The sequence below is a fragment of the Neopsephotus bourkii genome, unplaced genomic scaffold, assembly GCF_033783945.1.
Source record: "Neopsephotus bourkii isolate Nb327-2 ecotype Australia unplaced genomic scaffold, CSIRO-AGI_Nbou_v1 NB_1060, whole genome shotgun sequence".
Taxonomy (NCBI): Eukaryota; Metazoa; Chordata; class Aves; order Psittaciformes; family Psittacidae; genus Neopsephotus; species Neopsephotus bourkii.
In genome coordinates, this window is record NW_026901548.1 from 2,023,146 (window position 1) to 2,040,377 (window position 17,232).

The 17,232-nt window shown below is 46.9% G+C and overlaps 1 protein-coding gene across 3 annotated transcripts in view; it reads left to right on the plus strand.

Annotated features, from left to right (window-relative positions):
* The window catches only part of LOC133216637 (peroxidasin homolog), a 41,431-nt gene that overhangs the window by 10,549 nt on the left and 13,650 nt on the right, over window positions 1-17,232 (plus strand). For 2 of the 3 annotated variants that reach the window (XM_061361514.1, XM_061361513.1), the window contains exons 3-11: window positions 6,908-6,979; window positions 7,231-7,302; window positions 9,345-9,416; window positions 10,928-10,999; window positions 12,471-12,643; window positions 14,268-14,385; window positions 15,922-16,091; window positions 16,568-16,840; window positions 16,991-17,107. In XM_061361514.1, the coding sequence (XP_061217498.1) occupies window positions 6,908-6,979; window positions 7,231-7,302; window positions 9,345-9,416; window positions 10,928-10,999; window positions 12,471-12,643; window positions 14,268-14,385; window positions 15,922-16,091; window positions 16,568-16,840; window positions 16,991-17,107 (1,139 nt within the window). Of the gene's footprint in view, window positions 1-6,907; window positions 6,980-7,230; window positions 7,303-9,344; window positions 9,417-10,927; window positions 11,000-12,470; window positions 12,644-14,267; window positions 14,386-15,921; window positions 16,092-16,567; window positions 16,841-16,990; window positions 17,108-17,232 lie in introns of those variants that run through there. The other variant, XM_061361515.1, reaches the window with a different exon arrangement.

The window sequence follows — 17,232 nt, forward strand, 5'->3', positions numbered from 1 at the left end:
GCCTCCTCAAAGGCATCAACCACATGAGTTGCTCTACATGATTTTGACTGAAGTGAGAGTGCATCCTTCCAAATGCCACCTTATCCCTGTGCCTTGCCTGAGGATAAATGCCTACACCTACCCTACAACAGATAGGAATGGGAGTAGAAAGCAGTTCCTTCAGTGTTGCATCCCAGCCATAGCCACCCTCTCACATCAGTGTGATGTACTCACATGTTTCTCACTCTGCTCAAAGGAAATCCTGGGAACCTTTGCTGCTTCTTGCTGCTGCAAGGCTGAGGGTTTGAAGTTAGATATGAGGACATCTGTGCCGTGTAGACAAGGAGTTGAATACAAACCAGCTCCCAAATCAGAAACAGAAGCTGTGTCAGCGCAGCACTGTGCTGGATGTAATTGGCCTGTTGTGATTCAGATCTGATTGTTTGAGCTGTGACGTGGTGCTAACAGCTATAAGATTTCCAGGTCTAAGCTCCAATCTCTTGGTGAGGCAAACCAGCAGCTTGGGAACCTGCGCTGTGTGACAGACGTCTGTATCTCTTGGGTTTGTTCATTCATGGTCCCAAATGGTAAGAGAAAGTCTATATTCTGTCTGACCTTGAAAGATCTGAAGTCCCTGATCCTTTAGGGACGACAGTGCTGGAAGAAGGGAGATCTGGGCAATGATGCATTCAGTCAGCTATGAGAAGTTGTTGGGAAAGTGGGAATACAGCAGGACTTTATCACAGAGACCTGTCCAATAGCTATGGTTTAAAAATCAGTATTGACTAAAGATGCTTCTATTGTGTGTGTGGGATTGATTGGCCAAACCATGACCTCAAAGTGCCCTGGTCATGACCTAGGCCCTGCTCACAGGATGGTGGGTGGGCAACTAGTGAACTGATAGAAAATCTTATTACCAGTGATGCTGTTCATCCAGAGCACAAGAACAGCCTATGTTAGTTTCTGGAACAGCACCACGTGGTACTTCATTATCAAGAATAACAGAGGGAAAGGAGACTGATGGATTTCTGTCATTTGAGATAGGGTGATAAACGTGACTGAAGTATCTAGAGAGAAAATAGAGCCTGAGTCCATAGGGTTTTACCTTATCACAAAGCCCTGTGAGGCATCTTGATCTCCAGACCTGCTCTTCCACCCCTGAGTCGAGCAGAGGAACTGTTCCAAATGAGGTCATCCCTGTGTGATGAAGGCAGACAGATGTTTGGCAGGCAGCTCAGCAGGACCACCAGCCTCGCCTCAGCTGAGCCCTAGGGAAAAGCAGGATGCTGGCAGGTCTTCACTGGAGAGATGCTCCACCCGACCTGCTTTGTAGGAGATCCCAGTTCCTGCCCTGGCAGTGCCTTGGTCTAGGCAGGTCCTTGGCATGTGCAAGCCTTCTGTCTTTGTGGCTCTGCTTAAAGGTAGATGTAGATATGCAGCTGAGGTGGGGAGGCTTGTCTCTCTATGATGCTCCATGCGTTTGTCCCATTCTTTTTGCTTTGTGTCCACATCCTCCTGGATGAACAGCTACTAATGGGAATAGGCATGAATGTACCTCGAAACATCCCTAACTCATGGTTATGGATGTCAGGGCAGTAAAATGAACGTTTTGTACAAATGGTGGAGCAGGCTCTGCTGCTTTCCCCAAATAATGTCCTACAGCCATCATCAGGGCTGGAATACTGAGCTAGGTGAAACTGCTCTAGCAAAATGTGACATTTTTATATCTGAATTCTGACAATCAACTGGTTTTGCACTAAAACTTTTCTCTTTAGGCAGCATTTTGTATGCTTTGTGTTTCCTGGCCTGGCCAGCAAACTGGAAACATCAGTGATTCTCACACTCGTGGTAGTGAACTCCCATGGGTGAGGAGCTAAATAACTGGAGGAGAGAATATCAGACCTTGCACTCCTGCAGCAAGTCTCTCTCCAGGAACTTATGTTTGTCCAATTCCCACATCAAAACTGACAAGAGCCGAAGAATTTGCTGATGTTTCTACGTGGTAAACTCCAGCCTGAGGACTCCTATGGGTCCATGAGTGATAAAGAGAATAAATCCTTCAAAATCCCTGAGAGACTCGCTGGGGAACTTTGGCCAGGATGTTTGAAGTGAGAGGTTTGGAGGACGGGGTCACTCAGGTTCCATGTGCAGAGCTCTGAGCTTGCAGCTTTCTGCCATGGGACTGAAGGAAACGTCCCTTAAGCAAATAAATGCTACTAAAAGGGCTTTTTTCCTCCAGTGTTTTGGCCTGGCAGAGGAAGGGCAGCAGATTTGTGGGGAAGCTTCTGTCTGCATCTTCTTTGGGCAGGATGGCTGTGCTATATCCAAGTTTGACAGTTTATAAGCCACCCTGATAAGGAAACCTTTGTGGCCTGTGTTGGCTGCAGGGAAGTGGGCGGTGAGACAGGGAGCTGGCCATGATCATCCAGTGGGGCTCTTCAACAGTTCAAACCTTCCTCTGACTCTTTTCTCTCCCTGGTTTGGGAGATTGGATAAATTCCAGAGCACCACTTGAAAATTAGAACCAGGAGCCCTATTTGTCTATGGAAGAGATCCAGTCAACGTGTGCTTCTGGCTGGGGACTCCTGGTGCAGCACCACAGGTAGTAACAATTATCCTAAATGCTGCACCACTGGCAGCTTGCCTGTTGGCTGTCTGCAGTGGTGTGTGCATTGGAGAGGTCCTCTTTGGCTAAAGGCCTTAAGAGATGTAAGGTTTCCTCATCCCTTCCTATTGCCTCTTCTCAGTTCCAGTGCAGATGTTGGTGTCAGGATTTCCTTAGTGTAATTTTAAGCTCTTAATATGTCCCCTTGGCTAAAAAACAGGGGAGAGAGAGGCAACAAACCCTCCTCTATGCAATTCAGAATACTCCTCAGCAGCTATTTGGTTGGTGTTTGTCAATGCTTAACCACATCTCTTAACCCAATGCTGGCTCACAGCAGGAGGTGGACCATGGAAGAGAGCAAACGCATTGCGAGCCCATGGTGAGGCATAGCATCTCATTGCTTCCTTCCCAGTTCTTGCTCCTTTTAGGTCATCTTTGGGTGGGGATGGATGAGGACACCCCTGCATAACTGTTCCCCTAAGTGTTTCCATAGGACGACAGCACCCTGCCACATTGACCCAAGTGGTGACCATAGTCTCTCTCTGCTTAGGTGAGAGCAAAGGCACTTTTGGTGAGCTCTGCATCTCTCCTTTGCACGAGGCTCTGTCTTAAACGTCTATCATCTCCTGAAAGAACATGTTCCTGCCAGCAAGGAGGAGATGTCAGAGCCTACTTGGGTCTCAGAATAAACATTTCTCCCTCAAATATGGGAAATGGCTATTCCAGATCATTCTGTGAACAAGGACGAATGCACAGCTGAGCATTAAACTCACTTTTTCACCCCCTTTAAATACACTTCATGATGATGTCTATTAATGGTGGGAGGGAAAGAAATAGCTGTTATGTCATCATAACTGTAGGATGTGGTTTGTCAAATGGGAAGAGGAAAGAGTCAATGGTTTGAGCCTGAATCCTGTACTGTCACATCGTTGAATGCAGTCTTCAATACAGAAAACGACTCATTTAATGCAACTTAAGCCTGTGCTTGGCAACCCAGAGAGAGGGTGGGGAAGGAGAAGGGAGGGGCAGCCAGGACATAAAACCTAAAGGCAACTGAATGTAAAATGTTCTAGTAGTGAATCTGGGCCAGATCTCCTGGTGCTTGTATATCTTAAACCTCCCGGAAGACCTCTGTAGGAATAAAGGCTGTGATTGAGTCCACCTCTTCATTTGGAGCCCAGTTCATCAGCTGGCACGAAGGGGAATGCCACATCATTCTGCTAGGAAATGTACTGCTGATACTTTTAATTGGGCTTGTTTTGCTGCAGGGTATGCTTAAGACATGCGTTGATAATGATCTTTCCAGCTTCTGTCTGCCAGGGCTGCTATTCCCAGCAGGTTCGGTTAGCAGCAGATCTTAGCTTTGAATCCTCTTTAATGTCAGCAGGAATTTGGGCATTTTTGCTGTTGATTGCGCTGGGATCCATACCCAGGTCATGCCAGGATTTTGCACACTTCCTTGCCTGGGGAATTGCACAGGAGTCAAGGCGCAGACAGTTGTGCAGAAGCCATCTCCAGTCTTTCTAGGAGCCAGATGTGCTGTCTTGTCTATGGATTTCTCAGAAAGCAGCAGTTTGGAATATGTGGACTATGCTCGACTTCATAAATTATCTCACTTTTGAGCTTTTTCCAGGACACATCCTTCCATTCAATGGGGAATCCTGAGACAGGAAACAGAGATGGCTTCTTCCATACGCTTTGTAACCTTTAACGGGACAATGAGCAGATTGTTAAGTGTCAGACGATGAGATAAGAGGCCTGCATGCTGCATGCCATCTCTGCTTCCAGAATTCATCTTGTTTGGCTTGGAGCACTGATTACACCCCCTAGAACTGTCCTAGATAGCCAAGACAACAAAACAAACTAGGTTAAAGCTTTTAAATAGCATCAAAATGCAGTCAGACTGCATGTTGCAATTTGAAACACCCCCGTGGACTTCAGTCCTGGTCCAATTCATGGAACTGAAGATAAAGGGTCAGTGATGGAGTCCAGACCATCCTGGTGTGTGGGGCTGTTGGGTGTTCCCTTGCCTCCAGGACCTGCTCACCTGGTTGTTGTCTCATGTCCCCAGTGAGCCAAGGGGATGATGCCAGTTGCAAAGCAGGAGACAGGTGGGTTCCCATCCCGTGGGAATGATGTTGGAACTGGAGCCCATCTATCAGCTCATCTTGTGTCCTCAGAAGTGAGGCCAAGGATCAGATAATAGAGAACAAGCTGCCTTCATCCTCCTCTGGCTGAAGATGAAAGCACACTGATAGAGGGCAGGGAAGGAAGCATGCACGGCTGGTGCCTGTGTTGTCTTTGTCCTGTGGGTAAATAGACCAAAGCCCTCTCCAGTGCTGCTCTCGAGCAGTTGTTTCCAGTCCTTGGGTGTTCAATCATCAAATAAACCTTTGAGTTGGTGTTGGGGCTCTATTTTCACTCAGCATATCTGGCTGTCAGAGCAGGATCCTGTGTTCCAAGGGCTTGACATCATTCTTGCATCTTTATGAGTGAAGTTGGGTTGTTTAACCTCAGTATTGAGCCATCACCTCCAGCTGTGAAGCAACTTTCCAGCAGCTCTCTGCCTTAACCTCTTCAAGCTGCTTGTCCACAGCCCTGGCAGTGTGCAGTTGAGTAGTGGTACCCACATCCATGGTAGCAGGAGCTAATCAAGGGAGGATGCTCAGATCAAGGATACTGAGCTTTCCCTCAAACCTTTGTTGCCTTGAATTCCAAAAGCTTCTTTGCACTTGAGTTTCTCACGTGCATTTTGGACCCTTAATGTAATGCTCCACCTGAGAACAAGCCGGTGTGACTCAGATGCCTGGCAGTAACTTGTGAAGCTGCCACAACTCATGTGTGTTTCTGACACCTTTTATCTTCGCATCCCTGGGGCATTTTATTTTATCTTCCTCATCTTTTCCCACGTGTTTTCCTCTGGTTTTCCCCATCTCTTTATCTTTTCTCTCCATCCTTCACCTCCATAAACTGCTCCTCTCAGGAAGGGACCTTTGCTTGCAGTGCCAGAGGCTGGCTGATGCTCTGCCTATCTTACTTTTTTCCAGCAAAGTTGGGAAGAAGATTGGGTTTTCCTGGTGGGAAAGCACTGACCTGTCTTCTCACCTGCTGCTTGGTGGCAGATCATTCCTGAGGAGCATGGGTATCACAAGTAGGAGCTTGTAAAGTAGAAAATGCACATCTGATACATGTGTTGAATTTGACCCAATGCTGTAAGCTCTGCTTCTTGCAGAGGGAATAGCAGCTTTTCCTACAGCACTAGAAAAGCAAATCTGTGCTGTGCACAGTTGCAGCTCTCCTCTCCATCCACATCTCCAGTTAGGAATCATTAGAATAAGTGTAGTTTGCTTTGAGCTGTTCTGCTATGAGCTCCATGAGCTTATAGCAGCATTGCCAGACCTGAACATCAGTGGGATACCACAGCAGAAGACCCACAGGAGTGCGGTTGGGCAACCACAGTGAATAGTTCAATGTTGGACATTCAAGAGCTATTTACAAGTGATTTATTCCATTTTCTCTCTCTTGTGCTTGGCAGTGGTTGGAGCAGAGGGTTTTGTGGTGTTCAGCTGCGTGGTTACTGCTGGTGGTGGTTATTCCAAGGTCGAGCTGTGTTTTTGGTCGTTGGCACCAGCCATCATTTGCATGCTCTATCATGGCAATTGTGCATACAAGTCAGAGATGGCTTGCCAATGTGATGTTGTCCATGGGCTTTGGGTTAAAATCTGGCACCAGGCTCTCTAGATGGAGGGAGGCTGCCTCCGAAGAGCCTCAGGAGTCAGATCTGGATGTAGTCCTTTCATTACAGATACTTGCACCCAAAGTGATTAAAACAAAGCGTTACCATTTTATAACTCCACTGTGAACTGGTATTTTAAGCTGTGTTTGGCCTCTTAGAAACTGGCTCTGCACACCCCTGCTCACATGTTGTTGAATGCAGCCATCACCTTCAGAAACTGTTGTGGTTGTACAAGAGTGGCAGCAATGATTTAATATCTCCTTCCCCTCCGCTTCCTTTTACCTATTTTCTTTTTTCTCATCCCTTTCTTGGCCAAAATGGTAACTTTGGGGTGAAAACCACTGTGGCAGAATGTAAAGAAAGGTCTTTGACCATTGGAAGCACTTGGTACCTCTGGGCAAGAAACCCTCTCATTGGCTTAGCTGGCGTGAGTACCCAAACCTTGATATTCTAACCCCATTTAATGTTAAAGCTGCGTTGCAAGACAGAGGCTCAGGGTTTTCCAGTGGACACCCAGGAGCAGAAATGCCACGAGTCTCACACGTGCTCAACTCACCAGTTGTGGTTTTCTTTCTGGATTTGAACAGGCTGCTGAACAATAATCACATAAAGCACATTGTGAGAAGATCCTTTGAAGATCTGGAGAACCTGAAATACCTGTGAGTCAGTAACTCAGCGATTTCTTCTCTTTGTAATGTAACAACCCACTTCTAAGGTTTGCCAGTCAAGAATGTATTTTTCTGTGCTTGGAATTCCTGGCTGTTCATGTCATAGCTATAAAACATCACCCTTGAATCCAATCAACAAGCTCTGCTTTGGGTTGAGGTTCATAACTGTTTCCTGTGTCTTTTAAAAGCACAACTGCTGATAAATCAGCCTCATGCTTTTTTTCCTCCTCTCCTTTTGCAAGCTACCTGTATAAAAACGAGATTCAGAGCATCCAGCAACATGCCTTCAACGGGCTGCGCTCTCTGGAACAGCTGTAAGTACAAATGAGCCTTGTTTGTTGCTGAATGTGATGTGTGTAAGGGCTGATTTACTGGCTCCTTGAACCCATGTGTTGTGTTTCCAGTAGTGGAGAGTATCAGACACTTTGTAGGGTGTAGGATGGGGCTTCTACTGTTTTATCATCCAACTCTGCAAGACTACACTGGCTTTGTTTGAAAACAGCTGATCCCATTATTGGTTTTGGTTTGTTAATACCGAGGTCTCTCCCTATTGATGTCCCATGTGTTTTCTTCCTGACCCTAAAGCTCTGGAGCACAGGAAGAGCCCAGCTGTGCTTCTGATTCCCTTAATGACCAAGGACTTTACAATGGGAGGAAACAGGGGTCTGTAGGGGTCTGCTGACAGCAAAAGTGGAAAGAGTATAAGAGGACAGCTTAATAATAGGTGTGCTACCAACCTTGCATACAGTATAGCTTTCCATCAGCCAGCTCAGCAAAGATGCCTGGGAGAAAGCATAGGAAGCAGACACGGGCTCAGCTGTGCTCGAGAGGAGATGATGCTGGCCATGGTGATATTTTACCAATGAGCATTCCAGACTTGATGTCACGAATGAAGCTAAAAAACCCCAGCAAAGCCACAAAACCAACAAACATCCCGCTGCAAGTCCCATCTGTTTCCAATCTCGGGCAGGCACCGCTCCAAAGGAATTAGCTTTGCTCAAATCCTACCCCGTTTTCCTGCACCCCAAAGCCAGCTTTCCAAGGAAAGCCATAACCCGGCTGATGGACATTATCAGATGCTTTCCTCAAGGTCCAAAGCAATGACAGCAGACATCTGAGACGTATTAGAGCATGTATTTCTCTCCCCACTGTTGCCCTTTGCTGCAGAATCTGGGTCTGTGCTCTGATAGGGGACCATTTATCATTAATCTTTCCATTACAAATCAAACAGCCATGTGGCAGCTTAGGCAGTTATTTCTCGGTGCAGTCAGCTGCAATAGCAGAATGAGTATTTGTGGGTCCGGGATTAATCAGTGTCCGCTGTGAAATTGATGCCTGTGTAAAATAAAGGGGAAGGGTTTAGGCAATGTTGAAACCATTCCAACAGCAGTTGATTGCTGAATGGCACAGGGAGTCTGAGGTGTTGTGGTGGTGTTGCTCTGCAGACCCCAGGTTTTCTTTGCTGATGGCCCGTGGCAGTGCAGAATATCTCCCAGGCCTCTGGAATAGCAGGTCATGCTTTAGGTTTTAGTGGCATTAAAACCATTAACCTCTATTAGCAAGAATTGGGCTGTTCATGTTAATGTGCCCTTTAGATCCCAGTGTTCCACTGAGTGCTCACTGCACCATCTCCATCTTTGGAGGCTGTGCCTGCCCTCTGCAGAAACAGAAGAGCCCACTGGCAGCTGTTCCAGATTGTTTCTGTCCTTGCTGGATGGGTGCATGTGCTGGGAGCTCCTATTAGAATCGCAGACGTGCAGGTTGGAAGACATCTTTTGGGATGTCTCCAGTCCCACCTTCAGCCACAAGCAGGACCCATTTCCAAGTCCCATATCAAGATGTTCAGGGCCTTTTTCTACAACTTAATTACCAGCAAACTCATGATCCCTCTTGGAAATATTGCAGTTCCTAGACGAGGGACAAGAGCCTTGTAGTAAGGCTGTTCCTTCCTCCCTGATAATCCAAGGATGTGTTGGGCAATGCCAAGGCATTCCCATATGGTGCTCAGATGTGAGGAGCTGTGGCACTCCATGGGCAGGGGATTCATTCTGACCCTTAACAGTGCAACAGGCCATTCAGCGTGATGGTGATGGTCTTAGGCTTCAGGGAAGAGCAAATCTGCCCTCCTTTTGTGTGTGGTTTAGTTTCTTAAGAGAGAGTAAATAATTGACAGGAAAGGGAAAAGCCAGTGCTGGTTCTGTGTTTGCATGTGGAAAGTGGAGACACTGAAGCGGATGCTGGCTTCTTGACATCTGCCCTGAGGTGTGTGGTGACCAGTTGGCAGATAACCTGGAAAGATCTTCTGTCTTTTAGGCTGCAGTCTGTACACCTGCCCCTTGTGATTTCTGTGTGACAGGTACCTGCATTTCAACAACCTGGAAAGCCTGGAGCCGGAGACTTTTAGTGACCTGCCTAAACTTGAAAGGCTGTAAGTAAAGATGGAACCTTGCTTGTGAGTAAGGGGTTGAGGAGAAGATGGAAAACCTTTCTTTTTGTGTAACAGTTTTGGTAGGGTGAAGTGTGAGCTTTAAAATGGAGGGGAAATCCTTGAAGGAGAGTTAATGTACTTGCCAAGTAGAGTGCTATAAGAGACTATGAAGGGAATTTCCCATGCTCTGTTGTGCTCACATTTCCCACCTAAGCAGGGGTAAATCTGCAGAAAGCCCTACAGCTGCCCAAGCCAGCTGAAACGTTACTCTTGACCATAAGGTCAATGTGAGTCACTGTTGGGCAGTATACAAGAAAAACGGGGTGGAAAAGGGAAAGTCTAACCAGAAAAACACGCATCGTGCTTGGAAGCAGCTAGAGACCAAGGTCCTGTGTCTTCTGCTCCCAGGATTGCTTCTAGCAGAAGCTCATCTGGTGTTTCCCACTCCACGGTAGAACCAACAGACCCTTCTGTGCTGTGTGGAAATGTGCCTTATATCCATAAATGCTAGGGAACTAAAATCATGGGATGCAAACACCCTCAGGAAAGTTGAGACCTGGATCAGCACACCATGGCTGACCTCAGCTGCTGTATTGGATCCAACAACAATTCTGGAGGGTTTGTCGGCATCCAAGCTGGGCAAGTAGGCTGAGCTTGGGTGTGCATGCGTGTATGCAGGCACTGGGACACGAGCTGTACTGCCCTTGTATCTCTTGTGCCACCATCTACTAAAATTGCTTCCTAACTTTAGTCAATGGCCTCTTAGAAGTTGTAGATGTCCCCAGCATAACTAAATTTCCTGCTTCATTAAGGGAATGGAGAGTTGACAATCCTACCTTGGTCCCTACTAATGTATTTTAGTGCAATCAGGGGGTTTTAGTAAGAACTAGGGAGGCTTAACCTGTGGGCTAAGAGTTTGGCAGTGAGAATTTGCCTCAGCTTTGTTCAGAGATAAGCTCAGCTTAGGCTGCTGTTGTCTGAATTAGTTTTACTCACGGAATTGGGTTATTAATGACATTGAGTGTAGGGCATGAGCTGTCTGGAGCCTTATTTCAATGGCTGCCCTTGTAGAATTGCCATCTCTTCTGCAGGGGGAGAAAGAGAAGGCCCCTTCTAAACTGGAGCTGACCCAGGCACAGAAAGCATAGGGTGGGTCCAGTCCATGGGGACTTTGTGCCCTTTCTCCTCCCTTTGCAGAGCATGAAGTGGATTAACTTTAAGGTTCCAGTTTAAACCTGTTACATCACGTCTTGAGTCACCGTTTCCAATCCACACCCGCTCTCACTTTGGTGTATTGCATTCCACTCCCGAATGAATGAAATCCCTATAGCTCATGGAAAGAAACACAGTGCATTTAAAAACTCCATTTTGATGGAGTATTTATATTTCAACTGAGTTTTTCTTGTGAGTTTTTCTATTATTTGCATTTCAAGTGAGTTTTGACCTGGGATGTTGTTATCCGCGTGGTGCTAATACTGAATCATGTCTTGGCCTGGCTTCTCCCATTGCAGATTCTTGCACAACAACAAGATTTCCAGGATTCATCCAGGGACATTCTCTCAACTGGAATCCCTCAAGCGGCTGTAAGTGGAAAACATTGCCTGCAAAGAGCAATTGTTTATCTTTGATTAGATGGCTAAGACCTGAGGAAAAATGTGCCTGCTTGGCAAAGCTTTTAATTGTTGCACCTCTAAGGCCAGTGCTAGGTTTATAAAACAGTTTTGATTGGACCTGAGAGCTCATTTAACCAGTTAGTAGTTGGTTCAAGCTCGTGCCTGATTATAATCTAACTATAATCCCCTTCCAGCTCAATAATGCCACAGGAAGGAACATGCCTGGAAAGTCCTCACAACAGGTTGAACCCATAAAACATCCTTCGACACTGTAGAGAGTCCAGCTCTTAGATACAACCTTGATCATGTCTTCAGTATCTAAGATGGAAGGAAAAATCAGTCACAAAAGAAAAGGCTTTCTTTCTAGAGATGATAATACTCAGAGGGCTGCCAATATGCAGGAGTGCCTTGTGTGTTATTCCACATAACCTGGCTGTCTCTTAAGCTCACTTCTTGCTGAACCCCCAGAGCTTTGCTCCATTTGTCTTTTATGATCTCTGGAAATAAAATGATGCATTTTTTGTTTGGAGGAAAAAAAACCTAAAGAATTCTGGTGTTTTGCCATGATTTCCAACTACAAGAAAATAATGTTTCACATTTCAGCCTGCTGTGATTTCTGCAAGCAGGTAAAAGGCTTCACTTTAGCAGGAAATAACTTGTGAAATGGTGCCTGTATGTGTCAAAGGAAAAGGTGGGGTGTGTATAAAATGCTCTATTGTGGCCTTGTGTGAAATCTCACATTCTCAAATGTTTGTCCCTGAAAATATTAGACCTTTTTTCCATGTTTTTTTTCCAATGGCCCAGACCCATCTACTGTAAAACTGTCAGTCGGGAAGGAGGAATAAACTAATCCCTTGATAGTCTTTTACTTATCCTTGTGCATAGCACTGCACACAGGAATGAAGTGAGTGGAGGGAGAAGTGTGGGTGCATTGGGAGGTCACTGGTCTTCATTCAGCCTGGTTCAGGCCTGTGTTGCAATAATAAAAGCCCTTAGAGCTGTGCAGAAATGCTACAACCTCAAGCATCTGGTCACAGGAAGAGATTGATCTGATGCTTGCTAGAATCAAGGGGAAGGTTTTTGGAGCTAAAAGGGAATGGAAAGCTCCAACAGAGGCAGTGTTATGTACTGTTCTTACAGAATTTAGTTATGGTTTAAGTCTCCATCCTGAGGGAAACCCCAACATTTAGTGTGTCTCTGCCTCAAATTAAGCCAAAAATGCGTAACCAGAATGATTTGCATTTGAAAATGATGGGTAACGTTGGTGTTTAACGCAGTCCTTCCGACTGGGTTAAACACTGTGGGAATGAAATATCTCAAAGTTTCATCCAGGATATAACCAAAACCAGGGAAAACCATCCCAGTCCTCCATTCTGGAGTCCCCTCCTGTGTGCTGGAGGAGGAAGCTATGAAATGAAGCACCTTTCCCTTGGTCCTGCAGGCGGCTGGACTCCAACGCCTTGCTCTGTGACTGTGACCTGATGTGGCTGGCCGAGCTGCTGAAGGACTACGCAGAGCAGGGCAGCAGCATCCAGACTGCAGCTACATGTGAGGGACCGCGCGAGCTGCACGGCCGCTCCATCATCACCCTGACCGCTCAGGAGTTCAACTGCGGTGAGTGAAGGCAAAGCCCTCCATGGAACTGGGGTTTGGTGGCTTCTTCCACCCCTTTTTCTCCCTCTTCCCTGCTCTGGCATCCTGCTTTTGCCTTCTTTTTATAGATGGAATGGGGAAGTCGCACAGGTTATCAGGATAACACGGACAGTTGCGCAGTGGTTGAAGGCAGCTCTGTTTTAGCTTGCTTCTTGATGTTTTTGGGTAGAATACAGCCAGTAAAGGACCTGCTGCTGTCGGTGGCTAAATCAGCAACCAGAAGAAATGTGTCTAACAGAGTGAACAGAAGGGCAATGCTTTGAGAACTGAAATGGCTGGAAGCACAACCGAACAGTTGTAGATAGGTAGCTGGATGCTTTGTGTGGTTGTGGTGGTGCATTGAGTTTGCTAAGCTGTTGTTCTGTCAATTTAGATAACTGCTCATGGAAAGATGCCAGTTTGAAATGAAAGGGTTTGTTCTGGAGGATTCCAAAGTTAAATATTTCATACAGAAAAAGACAGAACTCTGATGTTCAAGCACAAGCATCAGTGCAGGATGGCACAAGCATTGTTCACTGATACTTCGCTGCTGGTAGAGTCAGCCTGAGATGTCCCACTCACCCAGGCCAGCTATTAGCATCCTTCCTGGATGTGCCAGTCCAGCTGTGTGCTTGGCCATGCTATGAGCCAGATGTATGAGATCAGCTCTCCCTTGAATTGAGCTTTTCTCCTATGATTTTGTTATTTCTTCTTTAAATCTTGACCATTTCACAGCTTAATTTGGGGCACAGCCATGAAAACAATTGGACTGGCACAAATGGGTCTGTGGCCTCAAGGGAGAGGGGAATAAGAAGGGTTTAGAGAAAGCAGCTGGGAACACATGGATTGGGTACAAGTGGATGTGCTGCACCATGACCTGTCCCCAGTATACACCCAGTGCCACGGTACAGCCGTTAATGTAAGTTTGTTCTGCTTTAGGCCTGGGTGCACAGTGGGATGTATGTGTGTCAGATCAGCCAGAGCACCTGGTGGGAAGATTTTGCTGGCATTAGGCATTTTACACTGGTTTTGTGCCAGCTGGGAAAGACAAATGATGCATAATTCAGCGTAATGGTGCAGGCAGCTGATATCTGAGTCAGTCCGAAGCCTGCTGTCATCGAGTTAACCCACTGCTTTTTAGCAGATGTGGAGCAAATCTGCCCTGGATCAGCATTTTGTACCATGGGGCTGTGGTGGGTTTGGTCCCACACTGGTGCTGCTGCTGGGGATAAGTTAACCTCCTGAATAATCCAGCTGGTTTTCCTGGTGATCAGACAGGTTATTAGATGAGTAAGTATTGTGCTGCATCCAGATCAAGTGCTCCAGACAGTGCACATAAACTCCTTCATGTTCTAGCACATCCCTTAAAGGTTGAACTTGTTTAGTGCTGGAGAACTTCTCCAAGTGGAGCACATCATGAAAGGCTTGGCTGTATAAGGATAGGCTGATAAACCTTCGACATAATGAAGTCCTGGGGTGGCTCTGAGCAGATGCTGCTGTTCCAAGGGCGTTGCTGGGGGGGCTGCAGGATGGGTGTTGCGTCAATGGGGCTGGAGGTGATTTTGTGCTGCTCTGGACTGGGTTGTGTTAAAATGGTGTTTTGCAGAGAGGCCTCGAATAACCTCAGAGCCCCACGATGTCGACGTCCTCTTGGGAAACACAGTTTATTTCACCTGCAGGGCAGAAGGCAACCCAAAGCCTGCGATTATTTGGCTGCACAACAAGTAAGTCGCACACAGGGAGCCCTGGGGTAGCAAATGGTTTCAAGCACCGAGTTCTTCAGTGTCTGGTTGTGATTACAAAGGCTGTTTCATGCAACATTAAAAAGGAAAAGAGAAATGGATGTTCCGTGGCTTGTATTTACCTTCCTTTTAACAGCATTCTCTGCTGACCATGTAATCCAAATGGTGTTTTATCTGCATTTGAAACATTTCTTCTGCATTTGTGATGGATTCCAAGAGCTTACAGCATTCCCATAAGCATACTCTGCAGGCTGAAAGGAATTGTCTTTTGATCAGGAAAAGAAAAAATTAGCATTTCATGTTGTTCTGAACTACCATGCCATTCCCTAACTCCCGAAATGCTTCTGGGCTCTAGGTTTGTCTCACTAAAGGCCTAACATGCTGGGAGAACGGCTTTTATTTCCAAAGGAAAAATCACTGCGCTCCACTGAAAGTCGCTGCAGATCAGTGTATTGATTATCACCCTATACAGCAACACTGAAACCCAGCTGGCTGTGCTAAATGCCAGGAGTATTTCTGGGAAGTGCAGAGCAATCAAATACTCTGTGCTCAAGCAGTTGCCCACTGTGGAAGCAAAGTTACGCTGCTGCTTTACAAGCGCCTTGGTTGCGGGAGCTTGAACAGGGCTCGGTTGTTAATAACCATGATCAATGTTTGCCCCACCAGGCAGAGCTTCAGCACAGAGCAGAAGTTTATGGCTGAGTTAAGTCCCTCTGGAAGGGAGGTTTTGTTAGGGAAATGCTGGCAGGCTCCCAAAGACAGCATTGGAAGAGGGGTAATGATAATAAATGTTCCGCAAGCGAGATATGACTAGGGTAAGGAGGCATCAGGGGAATTAAATAAATGCCCAGCAAGCATATTAGTTTGCATAGTGGATTCCGCCTTTGTTCTGTGGGGAGAGAGGTCTCTTCTCCCTTTTCAATCATCCGCAGCCATCCAAGATTCCTTCACAATGGGACAAATGGGAGGCAGCAGTGGGACCTTGTGCTGTGGGCTGGGATCCAGGAGCTGCAGGTCATTGTAGAAAGAAGGAGGATGTTTCATAGCTTTCAGGTTGGGTTGGTGCCCAAGATGTGTTGGGGTCCCATGGTGACTTAGAGCTTTTTGCTCCCCCCCCACAAGGCCTTTAGAGCTCATTCAAATAGAAATGGCTGCACACAATAATATTAACTCATTATTATATTTACACTTAGGGAATAATGAGAACAAGCTTTCTGGGCCTAGATGCCCTGACAATAGCAACGCTGCTCTTGCATGGGAACACTCTGATCTCCTGATGGGCTGTAAATGTCGTGTGTAATCAGTGGTGAGAGAAAAAGTAGCTCACCCAGGGAGTAAGTCAGAGCTGGAGCTGAAGTTCAGTGCTGTAAATCAGAACTCTTGCTATAAATTCCATGATTTCTCAACAGCAGTTTACTGCAATGCATGCAGGGCCCCTCAACTCCCTCAGCAGCTCAGGGGGAGACCCAAAAGAGTCTTCACTCCTTTCAGATTTTGCCTTTTCTGGCTCTTTTTCAGCAATGAGATTGACATGAAAGATGACAACCGCCTGAACCTGTTACAGGATGGCACCCTGATGATCCAGAATACCAAGGAGTCAGACAAAGGCGTCTACCAGTGCATGGCCAAGAACGTAGCTGGGGAGGTCAAGACGCAAGAAGTCGTGCTGCGCTATTTTGGCACCCCATGTAAGTGAGCCTTGTGCAGCTCTTGAAGGTCCAGCTCGGGTTGGGAGCTGAGTCAGAGTCAGTCCCAGTTTTGTATGAGACAAGACGTTGGTGGCGTGCTGGGCAAGAGAGTGGATAGCAGCATAGCGGGGTCTGAGCTTTAGGTGCTCCTTCATGGAAGTGGGGAACTGAGATTTAGAGATTGAAGGGGCTTTGGGGCTGGGGAGGGAGTTTGGGATGAATTCTGCAGCACAGAGGTATCAAGGGAGAAGGGGACACAGAGTGGGGATGTTCCAGCACTCTTAGTGCCTGGGAGGGAGGACATGGTAGGAAGACATAGCACTTCTTGACTTGGGGAGCTGCTCATAACAAGGATGCAGAGGTCAGGGAAGAGCCGGATGACTTCTCAAGGGGTTGCATGAGGACTCCAAGCAGCTTCTGCCCATAACTGATCAGCAGCAGAGCACCTGGTTTCTAAAGCTCCCGTTTCCTTCCAGCCAAGCCCACTTTTGTGATCCAGCCGCAGAACACTGAAGTGCTGATCGGGGAAAGCGTCACCTTGGAGTGTGGGGTCTCCGGGCACCCAAACCCTCGCATCAGCTGGACCCTGGGCACAGGCTCTCCTTTACCGCAGGATTCCCGCTTTGCCATCACCAGCTCTGGAGGCCTCTTCATTCAGAACGTCACCTTCTCGGACCAGGGGCAGTACAACTGCAATGCCAGCAACACCGAGGGATCCATCCAGGCCACAGCAAGGATCATAGTGCAAGGTGAGATTCCCAAAGTGCCATTTCTGGGAAGCAGTGTATTTAAGGGGGTGTATTTAAGCTCTATGACTGGCTCTGCTCCCATGAACTGAGAATTAACCCAACCTTGCTGCCTGAGATTTTCCTGCTTTCAATCATTGTTTTCCCCTCCAGATTCTCCCAGGTTTCTCCTCATTCCCAGTGATCAGACAGTAACTGAGGGACAAAGCGTGGATTTCCCCTGCTCTGCTGAGGGTCACCCTCCACCTGTGATTGCCTGGACGAGGGCAGGTACTGCTCATTTGACTCATGCTTTCTTTCTCTCCTGGGCCATCATCCATGGTGAAAACAGTGGAGCTGATGGTCCAGGGCTATGACTTGCAGTGGTGCCACAGGAGAGATGGTGATCAGCATAG